Source organism: Triplophysa dalaica, chromosome 18 (genome assembly GCF_015846415.1).
Source record: "Triplophysa dalaica isolate WHDGS20190420 chromosome 18, ASM1584641v1, whole genome shotgun sequence".
NCBI classification, from domain to species: domain Eukaryota; kingdom Metazoa; phylum Chordata; class Actinopteri; order Cypriniformes; family Nemacheilidae; genus Triplophysa; species Triplophysa dalaica.
The window spans coordinates 20,546,698-20,566,264 of record NC_079559.1 but is presented as its reverse complement, the minus strand read 5'-3'; the positions used below and the strand labels follow the sequence as shown (position 1 = coordinate 20,566,264).

Genomic DNA, 19,567 nt, shown 5'->3' with positions numbered 1-19,567 from the left:
TAGGAGAATACACAACTCAACATGTCATAAAGCGTCGAAGTATGAGATGTTGGAAGCAGTTTTTGTGATGTGTGATCAGGTGAGCGAGGAGCTCATCCGGGTGGCCATTCTGTGGCACGAAATGTGGCACGAGGGGCTGGAGGAGGCGTCGCGGCTGTACTTCGGCGAGAGGAACGTCAAAGGGATGTTTGCCGTCCTGGAGCCCCTTCACGCCATGATGGAGAGAGGGCCGCAAACTCTGAAAGAAACCTCCTTCAATCAGGTACACGAGAAGCTGCTCTCATGGCTACGAGGTTATTTTTACACGTGACACTTCACATGGGATTTTGTCTTGGGAAAGCCTTCATTGTGTTTCTCTGTGGTGGCAGGCTTACGGTCGAGATCTGATGGAGGCTCAGGACTGGTGCAGGAAATACATGCGATCGGGCAACGTGAAGGACCTGACGCAGGCCTGGGATCTGTACTACCACGTGTTTCGCAGGATCTCCAAACAGCTGCCGCAGGTCCGCCAGCAACCCTTTACTTTAATGCTCATATTGGACCATATACAGCAGCCAAATCCAACGTTATAAATCATGGCGTAAATGTTAACGTTGTTTTCATTATAAATAGCGTTTCTCCTTCATGGGCTTGCAGCTGTAGACGAGGACTGTTATTCTTTAGACTGGTTCTCAAGGATCAGTTTTACTGAATTGACATATAAACCACCAGTTTGGAAGGGCATGAATTCATAAAATGACAATAATTCATTTTTAACGATTATTATTGTTCACTATTATTATTGTTGTCACCATCCCATGCTCATGGGAAGGTATGGCCACACTTTTGCTTGGCGTGTATGAACACTTCCAGTTTATCCCTTAAATATCTCATTTTAAGGCAGTTTGTCTCTCTACACTGCTCTGTTTGGTAGACTCTTAAGGATTTGATCCAGGTCATTGTGCGTTCTAATTTAAGTAAATTTTGCTTAAAGGGAATGAAACCTTTTAAAACACTTTCAGTTTTGACAATTATTTGGATTTCACTTGAATTTCAACGACAGCTCTTGCATGTACCTGACCAGTCTACAAGCCTTCACACTTGTGTTCGTCCGTCCACAGCTCACTTCATTGGAACTTCAGTATGTATCACCTAAACTGCTCATGTGTCGTGACCTGGAGCTCGCTGTGCCCGGCACGTACGACCCTAACCAGCCAATCATACGCATCCAATCCATCGCTGCCTCGCTGCAGGTCATCACCTCCAAACAGCGGCCACGCAAGCTCACCATCATGGGTAAGATCAGAATTATGCACACAGTGTTTGGGAAGGTTGCTGAAAGATTTAGTTGATTTAACAGCCACTCTTTATTTAAAGCACTTAAAAAGAAATGGGAACGGCAACGAATCCATGTCACTGGAGGGTATGTGTTTGTGCATGTGTTTGAAATACTGTTATACAGTAGGGGGCACTGTTATATATCTTTTGAAGTAATACAGCATTTGGTCAATTACGTGAAAATGTCGACCTTACCATTAAAAAAGCACAGATATTAAAGCGGATATGACATTCACAGTTTCTGCTGATCTCATATTAATCTTGTGTACCTATAGAGTAGTATTGCATACTTTGTATCTTCGAAAAGTTTTTAGTTTGATGACATTTATAAAAGACTGAAACAGCTGTACGATTATTTCCTAACGCAGGCGAGCCCCTGGAGACGTGCAGGGGGCGGAACTATGGCACGAGCACACAATACATCAGCGCGTTGTCCCTGCATAACTGTTGATTCACTATAAGTTCTTGTTGTTTAACTTATGCACGTACACACCGATTGCAAACAAAATTGAGACATATTACTCTTTACATTCCGCATGTGGTTCACGCTTTTAGTGCTGGGACTGCTCCATCTATCAGTTTCAAACGATTCATTCCTCACCGAAATGCAGTGAACAAACAAACACAGCTGAACTTCGTAAGAGCCATTTTCAGGATTGTCACATCCATAACAGTTCATATTCCTAGTAAATAAGCACATGAAAATAAAGTAACAATTTTATATTCTGTGAAGAGGCATTCCTTCTCTATTTGTTGGGTATAATTGCTTCAGGTTTGTGCATTTTAATTCACTGAAATTCTACAAAGTTGTGTGACGGGGTAAGAGACACGGCAGACACAGAGCAACGGTAAAAGCAACCCCAGTGGGGATTTTAATAACAACATAAAATATATAGTTCCAAAAGGTGAACTTCAGGGTGCTCTTAAATAATAATACGCCAGTCCGTGCTCGTGATCGAAGGTCCTCGTCTCTGCTTCCCTCGCTGTCCATCCATCTTCCACTCTGGGGCCAATGGTTACAGCGGTGTTGTCTCTCGACCCAGGAACCCTGAGTGTTCCTTTCACGCGGCCTTTATGCCCGGCAGCTAATCCAGCGCAGGTGTAGCGCAATCAGCGCTAGATGACGGGCTGTTGCCCAGGTGACGCTGATCCCAGGTCAGCCACGCGTCACAAGTTGTTACATCCATAAGGAATTCATATTTTTTTGTATAAATGCAGAATTTTTTTTCTGGTCTGGTTTGATTTGTGCACATAATTGATAGAAGATAATATGCATGGTGGTCATGAAGGCTTATAAAAATAATCAAAACATAAACATACAGTACATGCATATATTTGAGAGAAATAAAATATTCAAATGATCAAATTAATAATGAATAAACATTTATATATATAATTGATACGATTGGTAAATATAAATAAATACATGTAAATATTTCCTAGATATTATAAAAAATAATCAAAAAGGCTTGCACTTACAGGCATTTCTATTTTTTTGGATATAAGCGTCTGCCAACTCCTTACAATAAATATGACCCTTTTGAATTCCACTGAGCGCCATATACATAGGTCCACATAGCTGCTTCTTCAAGCCAAGAACTGCCATCATTTAGACAGGACGTGACATCAGACCAACATATAACATGATCGCAGTTCATGACACTTTTGAGACTTTTTAAAGGTTCCTGTGAGAAGCATTTGTGGGTGTGCCGCCTGTGTCAGTGTGAGGTCCATTCTCATTTCATTCTTGTTCCTCACAGGGTTTATTTAAAAGTAAAATCATCTTTCTATCAAAACCCAAACGATCAACAAGAAAACAGAGATGAGTTTGATGCTATTTTAAACTACTGTATGTTCCTGCTCACACACGCCAGTGTTTTCGAGTGCTTCAGAATGGAGTGTGTTAATAAAGAGTGTAGGGGAATGGCACACAAACACAGTTGTTCATGTGATTTATAGCATGATTCGAGCATATGTCAGTCTGTTAACCTCATCATACGTTCTCTTCTTTCATGGCTTTCTCCGTCTGTTGGTCTCCATGACATCACAGTGCTGTTAGAACACTCAGCAGTGCTTGTGAACAGACTCATTGTGCCTCCATACACAGAGGCACACAGCTAATAATGACAAGCCGCGTCTGTGCCTTTATAGAGTTCATATACTTTACAGTAGCCCAATGTCATGAATATTTTCTCTGTAAACTCTTGGGGTGGCTGTTTTTACGGCAGACGTTTTTATATGTTTCACAGTGAACTCTACCTGATGCTTTTAATTTGAACATTTAATATAATCTGCAGTAAAGCTGTCTGGCTTCTGACTTTTCTGGTAAGACAACCACCGCTGTAACTATCGCTCTTACGTGACGTTTCCAGCAAACAAAGCATTAGACTCTGGCACGTAACTCGTCCTGGACCTGATTCATGAAACAGTTTTGTGTAAATCATCAGAGCGTGTTTTCATAATTATTTACAGAACTTCACGTGACTCTTCACCTAAGAATGACTCGATGTGAGTTTGTGTTGTGTATCCATCAACTCTGATTAATTTTTTTTACCAGTTGCACTGGTGCTTACAGTTTTTTGTATGATGGACAATTAAACAAAATCGTTCTTTAATAAAAGAAATAGAGGCCAACCACGTAGCATTGCCCTGTAGCACCATAGCAACCGCATAGCAACACCCAGCTCACACGTTTTCCTGACAAGGAAGTTTAAATGCTGTTGAGGAGAAATATAAGATGAGTTTTTACTGCTGCTTATTTTTTCTCAGAAGGCTTGATGAATACACATGCTGATGTATTTCTTCTGAAATGGGCAGCACACGCTACATTGTTTTTTGTTCTCTTCTGCCCTCTGCAGGCAGCAATGGTCACGAGTTCATGTTCCTCCTGAAGGGTCATGAGGATCTACGGCAGGACGAGAGGGTCATGCAGCTTTTCGGCTTGGTAAACACCCTGCTGGCCAATGACCCGGCCTCCTTACGCAAGAATCTGAGGCAAGACCTTTATATTCACACTTTTAAACACTTTGTCCTTCACAAAAACTTTTCATTTGAAATAAGTCATTCAAACTACAAACACTATTTGGGCTAGAAAGTTTAGATCATAGTCACAAGTAAAGCATCCCATAATCAGGACTTGGTGGTCAGAAAAAAGCATTCAAATTGCGGTTTTGATGACATGGATGTTCGATGGACAAGCATATAAAAGCATATTTGAGTGTTTGTGTGGCTGATGGTTTGTGATGTTGTTGTTGACAGTATTCAGCGATACGCCGTGATCCCCCTCTCCACTAACTCTGGTCTGATCGGCTGGGTTCCTCACTGTGACACGCTGCACGCTCTCATTCGAGATTACAGAGAGAAGAAGAAGATCCTGCTCAACATTGAACATCGCATCATGCTCAGGGTACCTCACGAAATCAGCATCACGTCAGAACTGAAACTGCTCGAAAATTCTGTCATCATTTACTCCCTCATGATGTTTCAAGTCTCTATAAGTGTCTTTGTTCTGTTGATCACAAAAGAAGATATTTAGAAGAGTGGAGGAACACAAACCGCTCTGGGGCACCATTGACCATCAAAGTGATTTTGTTTGGAAGTCAATGGTGCCCCAGAACTGTTCGGTTATAAACATTCTTGCAAATATCTTCTCTTGTGTTCCGTGGGATGATAAAATGTAAAAAGGTTTGAAACAACATGAGGGTGAATAACTGATGATTGTTGGGTAGCTATCTCATTAACAGGGGTCGTTTGGTTAAAGGTGTTTGCACATACAGTCCGAAATTTCCGTCTGTGTTTTTTCGTATTTGGCGCTCGTTTGTACGGTGTCTCTGAATTGTCAAAATGCCTCTGAAAATGTTTCCTGCAGATGTGAAAAAGGCAGAAAATCAAAACTCGATTTTTTATGACGAATGAAATTATCGGAGGCAGAGTGTAAATGTGATCATATTTATTTTTTAACATTTTTTTTTTTTTAATTGGGACGCAAATTTCGGACTCAATGTACAATGACCTTTAGTCTTGGTTGTGTAAAATGAGTCGCTGACTGAAGGTGTTCCCTCCTCTGTGTTAGATGGCTCCTGACTACGATCACTTGACTCTGATGGAGAAGGTGGAGGTGTTCGAGCATGCGGTGAATAACACAGCAGGAGATGACCTGGCCAAACTGCTCTGGCTTAAGAGTCCCAGTTCAGAGGTGTTCAGTCTCACATCACACACGCTAATAAATCAAAATGATATGATTTAATATTCTGTAATATGAATTATTATTATATAATAAATAGTGGTGGGCCGTTAACGGCGTTAACGTGCTGCGTTAACGTGAGACTATTATCGCGCGATAAAAAAAATGTCGCCGTTAATCTATTCTCAAAGTTGGTTTGGGAGCTGGGTCTATACTACGCAAGCTATGATGACTTTCACCTTGATATTTTAGCGCGGATGTATACCAGCTTAACTGCACTGTACGGGGCGAGAACGAGATTTTTCAACTCGCGTGATTCGCGCAATTCGCGTCATTCACGCCGCCTCATCATCTCATGACCAGGGCTTCATTCGCGCCGCAAGTAGGTCTATCGTGTCTTTGCATTGACTTAACATGTAAATCACTCGCGCTTGACACGCCATTCGCGTTTGGTCTGAACACAACATAACGTTACTGTGAAATTACCGCATCAAACGTGACGTGCTAACATGGATGCAGCTATGAAGCCGCCGGGTTTGCTTCAGGGAATATTAATTTTTAAGAAGCTTCCCAATAGAAACATCGCAAGACTAAGGTTGTTTGCACCTTGTGCAATGCGGAATTGGTTTAAAAAAAACACTTTCTCTCAACAGGTACTGGTCTAGCTTTAGTTGAAACCAGTAACTTTGTATTGAGATCTAATGTATTATGGCTCCTGTATGACATATTGCTTGTTGCTTCCTCACTCTTTGTAAGTTGCTTTGGATAAAAGCGTCTGCTAAATGACTAAATGTAAATGTACTGTAGGAGCTCTTCCAGTCTCAAGTACCACCTAAACGCAAATCATCCCTTAGCTAATGCGGAAGTAAACACAAATTCATCTTATTGAACATAATTTATTTTCATCACCAATTATCATAGTAGAACAGCTTTCTCAAGCAGTTTGTGATGCATTTTGGAAACAGGAGATGAGCCCCTGGTCTAATGCGCCACCTGGCTTGAGAAACCCGTTCTCAAAGACTTACTTTTAGTCATTATTTGGGTAGCACACATATTCTGAATGCCTTTGGCAGAATTCAAATGAGCCATTTTAATCTAGATTAATTCCAAGATTAATCTAGATTAAAAAAAATTATCTATGACCACGATTAATAATATATAACATAAAAAAGGAAGTAAAGCCTATTTTAGGAGTGTGTCTTTTAATGTTGAGGTGAAATATAACCTGGAGGAAAATTGTTCGTAATATTGAGAAATGAGAAGTGAAAGAATGCTGTTCTTACTCAGCTTTTTCTCTTTACAGGTTTGGTTTGACAGGAGGACGAACTACACGCGCTCATTAGCTGTCATGTCAATGGTTGGCTATATTTTAGGACTCGGCGACAGGTGTGAACCGATCAGGAACAGTCAAATCATTTCTTAATATCTGCACTTATTCTCTAGAAGCTTATAAACCGCCTTGTCATCGTCCTTTGTACCACAGACATCCTTCTAATCTCATGTTGGACAGACTCAGTGGAAAGATCCTCCATATTGATTTCGGGGACTGTTTTGAGGTAATTCTTACTTACAAATGCAAAGTGACAAATGCAGCTGCTTTGAGATCTAGAGGTCTTTCATGACAACAATGTTGTTTTATTTTTGAGGTTGCGATGACCAGAGAAAAATTCCCAGAGAAGATCCCGTTCAGATTAACCCGCATGTTAACCAACGCTATGGAAGTAAGACTCTCCGTCGACCCTTTTATTTGAGATGAAAATGGCGTTCTTTATTTTGGCTCTCCTGTGTGCTTTATTGTTTCCTCTCACTTTGTTTTTGAGGTGACGGGATTGGACGGTAACTACCGGATCACATGTCACACAGTGATGGAGGTGCTGAGGGAACACAGAGACAGTGTGATGGCTGTGTTGGAAGCCTTCGTCTATGACCCATTACTCAACTGGAGACTCATGGACAGTAAGAACGTGACATTTATATCCTTCAATGCAATTGTATTCATAGCTAACAAAAGTTTTTTCTATTTTTTTAATCCAGGTTTGTTGTCGTTCTTTTAATATTTTGAATGAGCTTTTACATGCTGTTATTTATATTTTTATATTTATTTTGTGGTTTTGTTGTTATATTATGTATTTCATATTTTTTATTTATTGTATTTTATTTTGTAAAAAAAATCTGTGATTTTAGTGACTCAACCTCAGTTGCTTGCTAAAGCATCATTTCCAACCAATTCCTAAATTTGTATTTTTAATAATAATTAGTCCTATGTATAGTTGTAGTTTTATATAGTGTTTATAAGTTTATATAGATAATATAGTTTAAATTGTTTTAGTTTTATACTATTAATCATCAAAAACTTGATGTTTCTTTTCCACAGCAAACACTAAAGGAACCAAGCGTTCCCGGACCAGAACAGACTCCTACACAGCAGGACAGTCAGTTGGTAAGTTTTATTTTGTCCCCATTGTAACGTCCAGTGCAAAGACTTTGACAGTTGACAGTCTCTTCTGTTTACTATTGAAACTCAAAGGCTTCTCCCCAGTGGCGTAACGGACGGGCCGAACTGCGGGGGCCATAAAATAAATCTTATTTTTTTCGTGAATAAATAGGACTTTTATTTTGGTGTTAATTTATGCCTAACGCTGTTTGGTGATCACAGTATTCTTTGTCGTCGCTGTTGTTATCCAATTGTGATGGAGAATAGCTACAAATGTCCTGAAACTTAATAATCTAAGCATTCTTTGCTAAATAAGTAAGATACAATATCTCCAAAACGGTGTCCGAGTGTCACAGATGTGGCCATGAACTGAAGTTTTTTAACAATCACTCTCCCCATGCAAGTGGCGATCGAAATGTCGTTTTCTAAATTAAAACGAATGTTAACTTGTCTGAGATGTGCAATGAGCCAGAGACACTTTCTGAACTTGCCATTCTCAGCATTGAATGCCAGCGCGCGCTTTAAAAGGACATTGTGAAAGATGAAAAATGCCAGGAGAAGGAACTTTTTATACAGTCTGAACGGTCAAAGGATTTTTTGCGTACATTGTGCACTAGCTGTATTCTTTTTGTGACAGATTTTATATTAGCTGAAGTTCCTCTAAATTGATTTAATATACCTAACCTATAACGTACTCAACTCCAGAATAATAAAGGCGTTGTATGCACCCTGCAGACGTCCACAGCTGTAAGTCTCATTCATAGATCATATTTTACACATGTTTAACGACAATAATGTTAAAGCCTAACAAAGAATAGTTGTTACATTTTCCATGTGGATTTTGAATAAATGAGACGTTCATTCACACTGGGAAGCTTTTAAAAACAGCAATGTACATAGAGCAGATTTAATGGCTATTGCCATATAAAATGATAATACTGAGTGCAATTTTGTGGCATTTATCCTTAACCGTTATTAACTTTTTATATAGGCCTGTGTATGAACAAAAATTGCATTTACTTATTATAACACAACATAGTGAGTCAAACATTTAATAAAAACCTGTTGCGAGTGCACTCTCACGCATGAAACACTGCACAGTCTGTGCTGGTATTTTAGTTTGCGTTACGCCAACGCGTATTCCTGTTTTAACAGTTCAGTTTAGTTTACATCACAGTCATGATTTACTAAACACTACTGTATTTGCCACAGAGCAAAAATGTGTGTATACAGATGCATGATCATTGCATCAGGTGAACTATCTGATACAAAGGTTTTTGTTATGTTTTATCTAGAAGTCATGGAGGGAATTGACCTGGGAGAGACCACTCACAAGAAGCCTGGGACCACTGTGCCTGAATCCATCCACTCATTCAGTGAGTCTCTGCCTGATAAAGTCTGAACCACATACAAATGCATGTTCAAGAAATGTAAACCCTTTTAAAAATGTAAAAATGTTTTGTTTCTTTAGTTGGAGATGGAATCGTACAACCTGAAGCTTTAAACAAGAAAGCCATCCAGATTATCAACAGGGTACGGGACAAACTAACTGGTAAGTAGAACTCGGTCTAACACCACAGAGAAATAAACATACATTAAAAAACGTTTTTGCACTACCATCATTATTAACATCACCTGATGGGTATAAGTGTGCAAATATATGTGGATGTAAATGTGTGTATGTTTTATTTACTCCGTTTAGGACGTGACTTTTCCCACGACGAGACTCTAGACGTCCCAACTCAAGTGGAGCTGTTAATCAAACAAGCTACTTCACATGAAAACCTGTGCCAGTGTTATATCGGATGGTACGTGAAAAAACACAAATATATGATGACAACTATTTATTTCCTACTAAAAAGATCAGATATGTCAAGATTGTTATACCAAAAATTAATTAATGGCCAAAACTGTGTTCACTAAATGAAACTGGTGAACAGAAGAATAATTGATAGTTTAAAAAAGGAAATAAACATGAGACGAACAGCAACACTACCCTCTAGAGGACTGAGAGAAATAAACAAGGCCAAATATATCTATACACCAGTTGAGATGTGTCATTTTCTCTGTTTCTTTGCAGGTGCCCCTTTTGGTGAAGATTATTGATCCTGCAATTCTTTCTTGTCTTTTGTTGTTTAATTGTTTTATGACATGTTTGATAAACCTGCACAATTTTCAAGGATGTCTGATGTTTGATATCTTAAAATGAATTCAATGGAAAAATCTGAAAAACTTGAGCATTTCTTGGCTAGTAAATTTCTCAGATGTTATGATGTGTCTGTTCAGTTCATTTCATCCTGTTCCTTGAACCGATTGTTCATTTTGCTTTCTTGCTTGGAATGAATTTCTCTAAAGGTCTGGGTAAAAAATATAAATATATTTATATTATAAATATCAGCATAATATAATATATTTATACTATAGACACACATTTTGTCAACACTCATCCAAGTAGCATCGCTTCATTTATCTAAGTTTGTTCCAAAGTTCACCCTGAATGAAACAATCGCCCTGCTGGTAACAGGAAACACTTGTGATAACATAAGATATGTACCAATTGCCAGGAACTACATACAATAAAAATCTGATCTGGAATAAGGAAAGACAGTAAAGTAAATGTTTGTGTGTGCGTGTTTTGAAGGAGTTCATGCTGAATGAACTTTGTGAACGGCTTGAATAACTAATGGTTGAGATTATCAGAATATTTCTTTCTATACCAAGTGAATAGAGATTTGTGAATGCAATTTGGCTGAATATGTTTTTTTTAAAGATTTTTGTTAAGTGTATATTCAAATATGCTTCCTGTAAAATAGGCTTTTTGCATCTAAAAACAAAATGTGATTGTTTTCTTGTTTGTCTTGTTTCAACACACTGGGGATAAAGAGGGTTGTGGAAAATCACTTGGGTGTTGCAGTGAATGATACGAAAACATTTAAGTCCAGTTTTGGGCTTGCAATGACTGGTTTTGTTTGGCATTACGTTTTTTTGGTAAATTTGTTGATATGTTGACAAGACAAATAAAAACAGCTTTTATAAAATAAAGAAGAATAAATATGTAATGTACCTCCTTTTAAATTATAAATATCGGTGGGTCTCTGGGTTGATCCCAGAATACACAATTGGGAACGGCTGAGCTACAGTGATCTGCTGTCAATAGATCATAATGTGTATTTGTGATCTAGAAAATGGGCTTCTCATGTGTATGGACCCAGATACAGTACTTTTAAAAACAGAAATCTATACTAAGGGAAAATCTACATTTACATTAAGTAGCCCAAAGTGAATAAGAAAATAGCCACACAAACAAAGTTCTGGCTAATTAAATGTTTTAAACTATTATAAACCTCACATTTGAGCATTAAAATTGTTTTTATAAAAATAACTAGGTGGAACAACCTGTTTTTCTTCATCAGTCGATTGAAATGAAAAGACAAATATTATTTTAATATGCCGCTGCGTGGGAAACCCCGTCGAGTGATCGTTATTGCGCAAGACCAAAAACTCCACTTGCGCCTGTTCTGCACGAGTCGGGACAAACTGCACTTAAATAACTAACTTTAGACTTCATAACGTCAGTGATCATGAGTCAATGCACGAACTTCACTGAGGGCGAGTTCTATCAGGAGCATTTTGACTCGCGCGCATATGTTAAAAATTTCTATTCCTGTCCTGTCGGTCACTCTGACGAGAAGAACTTCCTTACTTTCGTTTTGAAATGCTTTAGTCAAGTTTTCTCCGCGGGTGAGAATAGTCTGCTAATCGCTAGTTCTGAACACTATATTAAAATAAGTTTGACATGAATAAATGTTTGTTTTAAAGGAGAAAACAAAGGTCGGATGCTGATCGACGTGGGCAGCGGACCGACAATCCACAGCGTCTTGAGCGCGTGCGAACATTATGACGACATTGTGCTGTCTGATTTCTCACAAAGCAATCGTGAGGAAATAGAGAAATGGTTGGAGAATCAAGATGGTTGTTTAGATTGGAAACCTCTTTTGCAGCACGTTTGTGAAATGGAGGGGAAAAGGTAACTTTAATAGATTATAGTCACTGCAAAGCATGCTATGAATAATTTTGGATAGATTTATCACAGAATGATTATTTCCATCATCTGACTAAGATATTAGAAATATACTTGCAGCTCTGTTATCTTGGCTAATTCATAAACGTAAAGATGAAGAAACACTAGTTTATACATGAAGTTCATCAAATTCCATACATCCTGGTACACATGTACAGTATAAGTCTAATTTACAGTCTAATTATTTTCTTTAATTCCACTCTGAACAATGACAGCCCGTCCAATTTGGAAGCTGCACTGAAGCAACGAGTCAAAAAGGTTTTAAAATGTGATGTCCGCTTGGAGAATCCATTCTATCCTCACACACTGGAACCGGCTGACTGTGTCGTCACATCTCTGTGCTTAGAAGCAGCATGTAAAGACATTCCTTCATACTGTCGTGCTTTAGGTGGGCTCACCAAGCTCCTGCGTCCTGGTGGACTTTTGGTTATGGTTGGTGTTCTGGGTGAAACCTTCTACAAGGTGAATGAACAGGTGTTTTCTTGTATAAGCCTGAATAAGCATGATATTGAGGAAGCAATCCAAGGTTCAGGCCTTTCTCTCCACGAGTTTAATATTCTGCCTGCAGAAGACCGTGAAGACAACTCTGTGTCTGACTTTGAGGCTGTTTTTCATCTTACGGCGAGAAAGCCTTCTGACTGACAGAGCAAACAGACTGTACAGAATTATATAACTAACCCATTCTCATTCACAACTATATTGATGTTTGGTCATAACCCCTTTCATCACTTTTTAACACAGGGTATAGATGCAGGGTTATTACTGCTTTTAATGGGCATGGGCATGCAAATATATCGTTGTAATGACATTGTATATTGGAGTGTATATTTAACTGTGTATGTGACCAATAAAATCGTGACGTCTTGAATCTACTACATAATATAAAACACCTCACAGCAGGGCCGGATTGGGACTCATTTTCAGCCCTGGAGTTTCATGCCTTAGACCGGCCCACTTTAGTTCACGACTGACTAGATTTAAATAATGATAATTAAAACCTCAGAATATAAGTCTGCAGTAGCGCACTGTTCTCTACAGCCTTTTAATTCATTGTATTTTTCAAAAATATCATAATTTCCAATTCAGTGAAATTACAGTAGCCTAAGTTTTGCTTCACAGTGAAGATTTATTAGAACGGTAAATAGCAGGACAGTATCAGAATCTATTTTCTTTAAGAATTAGTGATCATAAATAACCGAACATTGAAATGAGGAAAAAAAATCAAACAAAAACATAAAACAAAATAAATTAAAAAAGATTAAAAATAAAATGTATTGCACTGTCTAATGACACTATAATTTCTTTTTCAATGATACGGCTGCTTTACAACTTCAAATATTTTTCACAAATATGAGAACATTAGTTAAATAATAAAAAAAGTATTGCACTGTTATCTGACTTTTGTTCACAGCGTAACTTTCTAATGATTGTTTCATCTCTTTTTCCTCTGAATAAACGCCTGTTTATACACAAGCCTGGCTCCTTTCCGCGAGCCTCCACTGTCCACGCGCGCAACTCCCCAAACGGACGAGACGTTTATATATATTACCGGAATTACGCAAGATCATTCAGAATGGCGTCTTGCGAGCAGCTGCTCGACAAGGAAACGTAGGAGATTTTGTGTTGTTACTACTATCAAAAAAAAGGGCTAAAAAGGAGATGGAATATTCACCCGCTGCATGCCAAAAATCGTGGAGATGTAGAATACATCGCTCTTGTGAAGCAGATGCGTGTGATGGACGTTGAAATGCATTTCGAACTATTGTTTGGTGATTTAATAAATTTTAATATCAAAATTTTTGTTCACTCTTTCATTTCTGTGCATAATGCAGACACATTTCTACATATTGTTGGTTAAAGACTGCTAAATGTACATTGCCATAGATTAAACCATTGGATGTCTTTATGTTATATAAAATGAGAAGATATAAGAACAGTTCAAAGAGCAATGTTTATAAATATTGTTTTATTCTGAATACAATATAAAACAGACACACTGATGATAAAAGATGTCTGTACAGGGGTATCTGTTAAGTCTAAATCTCTTCAAAGCTTTCATGTTGACTGCGGCGCTGCGCAAACTGTTCACTCGAGCCACAAAAAATGTTGAGCATCCGGCCACGCGAAATGAGCTCGCGCTCACCCAAAGCTTACCGTCTGGTCGTCTTCATTTGTTTTGAGAAAAATTGTGGTCAGCTTAGAACATTTGGCCGCGTCAGTTTCCAGAGCTTTCTTCTTTTTATTCTGGCCTTTTCAGCGCCGCCTTTGCGCTTTCTGTTATCCATTTTTATTTCTGACGTTTTTTATTTTGAGCAACTTGCAGTGTCGCTGTCGGGGGCGGGGCCAGGGAGTCAAAAGATAATCACGTCATCATTAACCCTCAGGCTGCACTCTGAGTGGGGCTGCGAAAAAACATTAAATAAAAAAGAGTGGGGCTGCGGTAAAATAATAAATATAAAGATTAGGGCCGCTGTGAGTGCAGGCAGCCTAGGGACAGCAGCATCCACATTTCAACCGTGTCATGACAACACCGGCCCTCACGGCCAAAAAAACAGACCGGCCCACCGGGAATTCTCCCGGTGCTCCCGATTAGCCAATCCGGGCCTGCGACTTATTTTTTGTTAATTTAGCCACGGTGTTAAATAAAAACCTAGGGTTGTGATGGTTTTCCTCTATTAGTGTTGAAAAATAGGCGGATCTAGACGTTTTTATTGCATTCCTGTAATTTCGAGTACTATCCTTCCATGCTATACGAAATACCTCTAAATTAGTTTTCTTAAAGTTGCGCTCCATTTTCCGGGACGCTTTTTTAAGAGTCCGAGTGTGTTCATTATACCACGGTGTTGGGCTGCTATTTTTAATTTTCTTTAAACGCAGAGGAGCAACTGTGTCTAATATTTCCGAGAAAATAGTGTTAACATTTTCAATAGTAGTGTCAAAATCGTCAACGTTTTTACTTATGCTAGATATTTTAGACAATTCAGGCAGATTATCGAGAAACGCATCTTTGGTAGTAGAAGTAATCGTTCTACCATATTTGTAACAAGGAGTTTGATTTGCAGCCGTAGGCCATTGAAGCAAACAATATCAGATAATGATCCGAAATATCTTCACTCTGCTGAACGATTTTAACATCGTCCACATTTATACCATAAGAAATTATTAAATCTAAAGTATGATTACGAAGGTGAGTGGGTCCTGATACATGTTGACTAACGCCCATGGATCAGCTACAGTAGAGACACGTTTTATTCAATTTTATATAATTTTTTTCTGGGGCATTTTATTCATATTAAGAACGTCAAGTTTGAGAGTATTGATCGTAGCAACAGCACTGTCACTTCACAGAACACACGACTCACAAGGCACGGCAAACTGATTTTGTAATTTTTGAAGCTATAGATTACTTTTTGTTTTTTTTGCAAAGTTATCATCATGTGGCGAACACAGTACTGGCATATCAACAGGAACCTCAGACGGGAAAACTGCCTCCATTTCTCCCATACATCAGAAGAGAAGGGGAGTGTTTTGTGGTGATGTGGAAGTTTGACCTTAATGAAAACAACCTGGCATCTAAAAATACATCCCAGTTGTTCTGCTTCTCATTGACCAATTTAGTGAGAGGCCTAAAATCAAATAAAAAAATGCAAAATAAACCAATTGAAGCCTCTCATTGCATAAACATTAATATTAATTATATCCAAAAAATACAGTGGTGTTCCTTCACAGAAGAAGCCAAATTACTTGTGTACTCATGTCATGTGTGCTGGTTAAATTGATGGCGAGGCCAAAGGATATATTGACACTATAGCTCTGTCTGTCCAAATTAAGCAATGACTTCAGAGGCAGCGTTTGTGCATGAGGGCAGCACAGAGAAACGGATTTGGCAGCATGACAGAATTCTATTTTAAATATCATCAGAGAGCGTCTTTGCAATAACCAATTACATATTTAAAAAATACAATCCTAATTTCTTGTCTGGAAATGCAGTCAAAAGTTATCGAAAGGGAAAATTAAACTTTAATTTATTCAAATCTATGCTACAACCGGTGTTTCGGCCGCCATTTTATCAACCAATGTAAAAAACAAGGCTGAAGCTCTACTAAAAGATTGAAAAAAAACTTGCCGTTTTATGTTGTCATTTGTTTTCTCATCCAGTCCATTGGTTTGGGGGTGATAGGCAGCTATGACACTTCTTTCGTTGTTGAGCTGAAACATAAAATGATAAAAGCCACAGGGGCTAATAACAATACAATAATAGTATTTGACAAAATGCACATAATTGGTTCACAAATTCTCTTCCCTGGTGTAGGGGTCAGAGAGAACCACTTTTATGCAGTGGATCTGTATCTTGAAAGTCAACTCAACTTTATTTATATAGCGCTTTTTACAATTTTCATTGTTACAAAGCAGCTCTACATGAGACACATTGAATACAAGTATGAATTCTAAAGCAGCCCCCCCCCCCCGGCCAGGCAGATAGTGCAAAACAATATGCAAACGGTGGTGAGGAACCCAAAACTCCCATAGAGAAAAAAAACCTCAGGGGAACCCAGGCCCAACCAGGGGATTCCAGTTCCCCTCTGTCAAAAGCTGCTGCCTCTGCACAAGCTCAAACGTGCTTGCACAACAAGGTTTAATAAAAATATAAAAATTAAGGATTTAAGATTATCATTAACAATCTAATAGCATTTGAAATGTTGTAGGAAAAACAAAGTTGTCGCGTCCTTTATCCAGCTCTATCCTCTTAGCTCTTGTCAGGTCACCGCTTCCAATTCTCAGCTCTGCCATCAGGTCTGGGCATGAACTGCATCCTGCGGTAACCTTGGAACAAAGAGACAAGACTGGCTGAGAGTAGAGTACTGTTCTGCACTCTTTGATGCAACAAGTACATCATTTGTTGTTGGATGTGTTCCTGGTTCCGGTTAATCTAAATAATGCAGCCTAAATCCTTTGAGGATTAATATTATGGAGGTGTAGTGTATGCAAGATTAAAAAGATGAGTCTTTAGTCTAGATTTAAACTGACAGAGTGTGTATGCCTCCCGGACCGTGCAGGGAAGAATATTCCAAAGTTTAGGCGCTAGATAAGAAAAGGATCTACCACCTGCACTTGATTTTGAAATTCTAGGTATTACCAACTGACAGGACGCCTGAGAGCGTAATGTACGTGGAGGTCTGTAATACAATAGAAGTTCATTCAAATACTGCGGCGCTAGACCATGTAGGGCTTTATAGGTAATAAGCAAGATCTTAAAGTTAATGCGATGCTTTATAGGTAACCAGTGCAAGGTTGACAGAACCGGGGTTATATGCTCACACTTTTTTGTACGTGTAAGAACTCGAGCTGCCGCGTTTTGAACCAGTTGCAGTTTTTGTAATAGGCCTGCAGGGCAACAACCTAGAAGTGCATTACAGTAATTTAGTCTTGATGTCATGAATGCATGAATTAATTTCTCTGCATCTGACAGTGACAGCATATGACGTAATTTGGATATATTCTTAAAATGGAAAAATGCAATTTTACAGGTGTTGGCGACAAGGCTTTCAAATGACAGAGTACTGTCGAATACAACGCCAAGATTCTTAGCTGACGACGAGGATTTTATGGAGCATCCGTCAATAGTTATGCAGTATTCTTGGTTGTTACGCATAGCAGTTTTCGGTCCAGTAAGTAACACTTCTGTTTTGTCCGAGTTTAGTAGTAAAAAATTGTTACTCATCCACATTTTTAAGTCAGCTATGCAATCCTTTATTCGATGGAACTGCTGGGTTTCATGAGGCTTCGAGGAAATATAAAGTTGAGTATCATCAGCATAACAGTGAAAGCTAATTCCGTGTCACTTTATTATATCTCCTAGAGGTAGCATGTATAATGCGAAGAGCAGAGGCCCCAAGAATGAGCCCTGTTGTACACCGTACTGGACTTGTGATTTGCGGGACACCTCATTGTTTATTGCTACAAATTGAAAACGGTCGGATAAATTAGACTTAAACAATTTCAATGCTATTCCGTTAATGCCGACGTAATTTTCCAGTCTATGTAGAAGTATGCTGTGGTCAATGGTGTCAAATGCAGCACTGAGGTCTAGCAGCACCAATAATGAAACACAGCCACGGTCAGACGCTAAAAGCAGATCATTTGTAACTCTGATCAAAGCAGTCTCTGTACTGTGACATGCTCGAAATCCAGACTGGAATTCATCATTAATGTCATTCCTTTGGAGGAAGGAGCATAATTGAGTTGAAACTACTTTATCCAGAACTTTAGATATAAAAGGTAAATTCGATATAGGCCTGTAATTCCCTAGTTCTTTAGGCTCAAGTTTTTTTTTTTAAAAGAGGCGTTATAACAGCCACCTTAAATGCTTTAGGCACATGTCCTAATGTCAGAGATGAGTTAATAATACTGAGAAGAGGATCTATAATTTCTGGGAGCATTTCTTTCAGTAGTTTTGTAGGTATAGGGTCTAGCATGCATGTTGTTGATTTAGATGATCTAATGATTTTAGGCAGTTCATCGTGATCTACTGTAGAAAATAATTGCAATTTCTCCTTAGGGTTGCTGTAGTTAGTTTGTTCAGCGGATTTCACTACAGGTTGCATTGTTATAATTTTTTTTCTGTAATATCTTGGATTTTACTCGTGAAGTAGTACATAAATTCATCACTGTTATGCTGATAATCAGAATCTGACGTCGATGACGACTTATTTTTTGTTAATTTAGCCACAGTGTTAAATAAAAACCTAGGGTTGTGATGGTTTTCCTCTATTAGTGTTGAAAAATAGGCGGATCTAGACGTTTTTATTGCATTCCTGTAATTTCGAGTACTATCCTTCCATGCTATACGAAATACCTCTAAATTAGTTTTCTTAAAGTTGCGCTCCATTTTCCGGGACGCTTTTTTAAGAGTCCGAGTGTGTTCATTATACCACGGTGTTGGGCTACTATTTTTAATTTTCTTTAAACGCAGAGGAGCAACTGTGTCAAATATTTCCGAGAAAGTAGAGTTAAATTTTTCAATAGTAGTGTCAAAATCGTGAACGTTTTTACTCATGCTAGATATTTTAGACAATTCAGGCAGATTATCGAGAAACGCATCTTTGGTAGTTGAAAGACGAAGCCGCAGCCTGGCACAAACTTAGGGGTCAAAGGTGAAGTCTTCTTCCAGTCCATCAGATCCAATCAGGAGATGGCAACTTTGGAGGGAAAGTTAAATGTCTTTGTCTTTCAGATGGTGTTTTGCATATGAAAGCTGATTGGATGTTCACTAAGAAAACTTCAAGGAGTTTGATAAAACTAATATGAAAAGAGTTACCAAAACACAACAAACATCAACATTGAGGACATCAGAAATGTAGCTCATAGACACCAAACATGATCTAAATATCATCTTGGTTAAATGAGTTACTACAAATCTAATAATTCCAGTAGTTATACACACATTTAAAACAGACATAACAACAAGAACATCAACACATGGAAAGGTTATAAATGAATAGGCCTATATGTACATTTCCATATAAATTTAGGATTGTATGTCTGATTGCAA

The 19,567-nt window shown here is 38.5% G+C and overlaps 2 protein-coding genes across 2 annotated transcripts in view; both read left to right on the top strand.

The window, feature by feature from the left end:
* The window catches only part of mtor (mechanistic target of rapamycin kinase), an 85,556-nt gene extending 74,776 nt beyond the window's left edge, over positions 1 to 10,780 (top strand). Inside the window, exons 44-58 of the mRNA XM_056772590.1 lie at positions 80 to 262; positions 369 to 503; positions 1,101 to 1,275; positions 4,176 to 4,311; positions 4,576 to 4,723; positions 5,390 to 5,512; positions 6,804 to 6,886; positions 6,984 to 7,056; positions 7,147 to 7,221; positions 7,321 to 7,456; positions 7,875 to 7,940; positions 9,230 to 9,310; positions 9,406 to 9,486; positions 9,637 to 9,742; positions 10,015 to 10,780. Coding sequence (XP_056628568.1) covers positions 80 to 262; positions 369 to 503; positions 1,101 to 1,275; positions 4,176 to 4,311; positions 4,576 to 4,723; positions 5,390 to 5,512; positions 6,804 to 6,886; positions 6,984 to 7,056; positions 7,147 to 7,221; positions 7,321 to 7,456; positions 7,875 to 7,940; positions 9,230 to 9,310; positions 9,406 to 9,486; positions 9,637 to 9,742; positions 10,015 to 10,030 — 1,617 coding nt within the window. The 3' untranslated portion in view covers positions 10,031 to 10,780. The remainder of the gene's footprint in view (positions 1 to 79; positions 263 to 368; positions 504 to 1,100; positions 1,276 to 4,175; positions 4,312 to 4,575; positions 4,724 to 5,389; positions 5,513 to 6,803; positions 6,887 to 6,983; positions 7,057 to 7,146; positions 7,222 to 7,320; positions 7,457 to 7,874; positions 7,941 to 9,229; positions 9,311 to 9,405; positions 9,487 to 9,636; positions 9,743 to 10,014) is intronic.
* A 654-nt stretch (positions 10,781 to 11,434) lies between these two features.
* On the top strand, positions 11,435 to 12,883 carry zgc:64002 (uncharacterized protein LOC393330 homolog). The gene is made up of 3 exons (XM_056773456.1): positions 11,435 to 11,675; positions 11,754 to 11,961; positions 12,231 to 12,883. Exons 1-3 carry the CDS (start codon positions 11,516 to 11,518, stop codon positions 12,655 to 12,657), a joined length of 795 nt encoding a protein of 264 aa, XP_056629434.1. The 5' UTR covers positions 11,435 to 11,515; the 3' UTR covers positions 12,658 to 12,883.
* Positions 12,884 to 19,567: the final 6,684 nt, after the last annotated feature.

What these genes read in the sequence shown, in the direction of transcription:
- zgc:64002 (XM_056773456.1), top strand. Translation starts at nt 11,516, where the DNA reads ATGAGTCAATGCACGAACTTCACTGAGGGCGAGTTCTATCAGGAGCAT. An exon ending in TAGTCAAGTTTTCTCCGCGG is followed by an intron (nt 11,676 to 11,753) that starts GTGAGAATAGTC and finishes TTTGTTTTAAAG; the next exon opens with GAGAAAACAAAGGTCGGATG. An exon ending in TGTGAAATGGAGGGGAAAAG is followed by an intron (nt 11,962 to 12,230) that starts GTAACTTTAATA and finishes GAACAATGACAG; the next exon opens with CCCGTCCAATTTGGAAGCTG.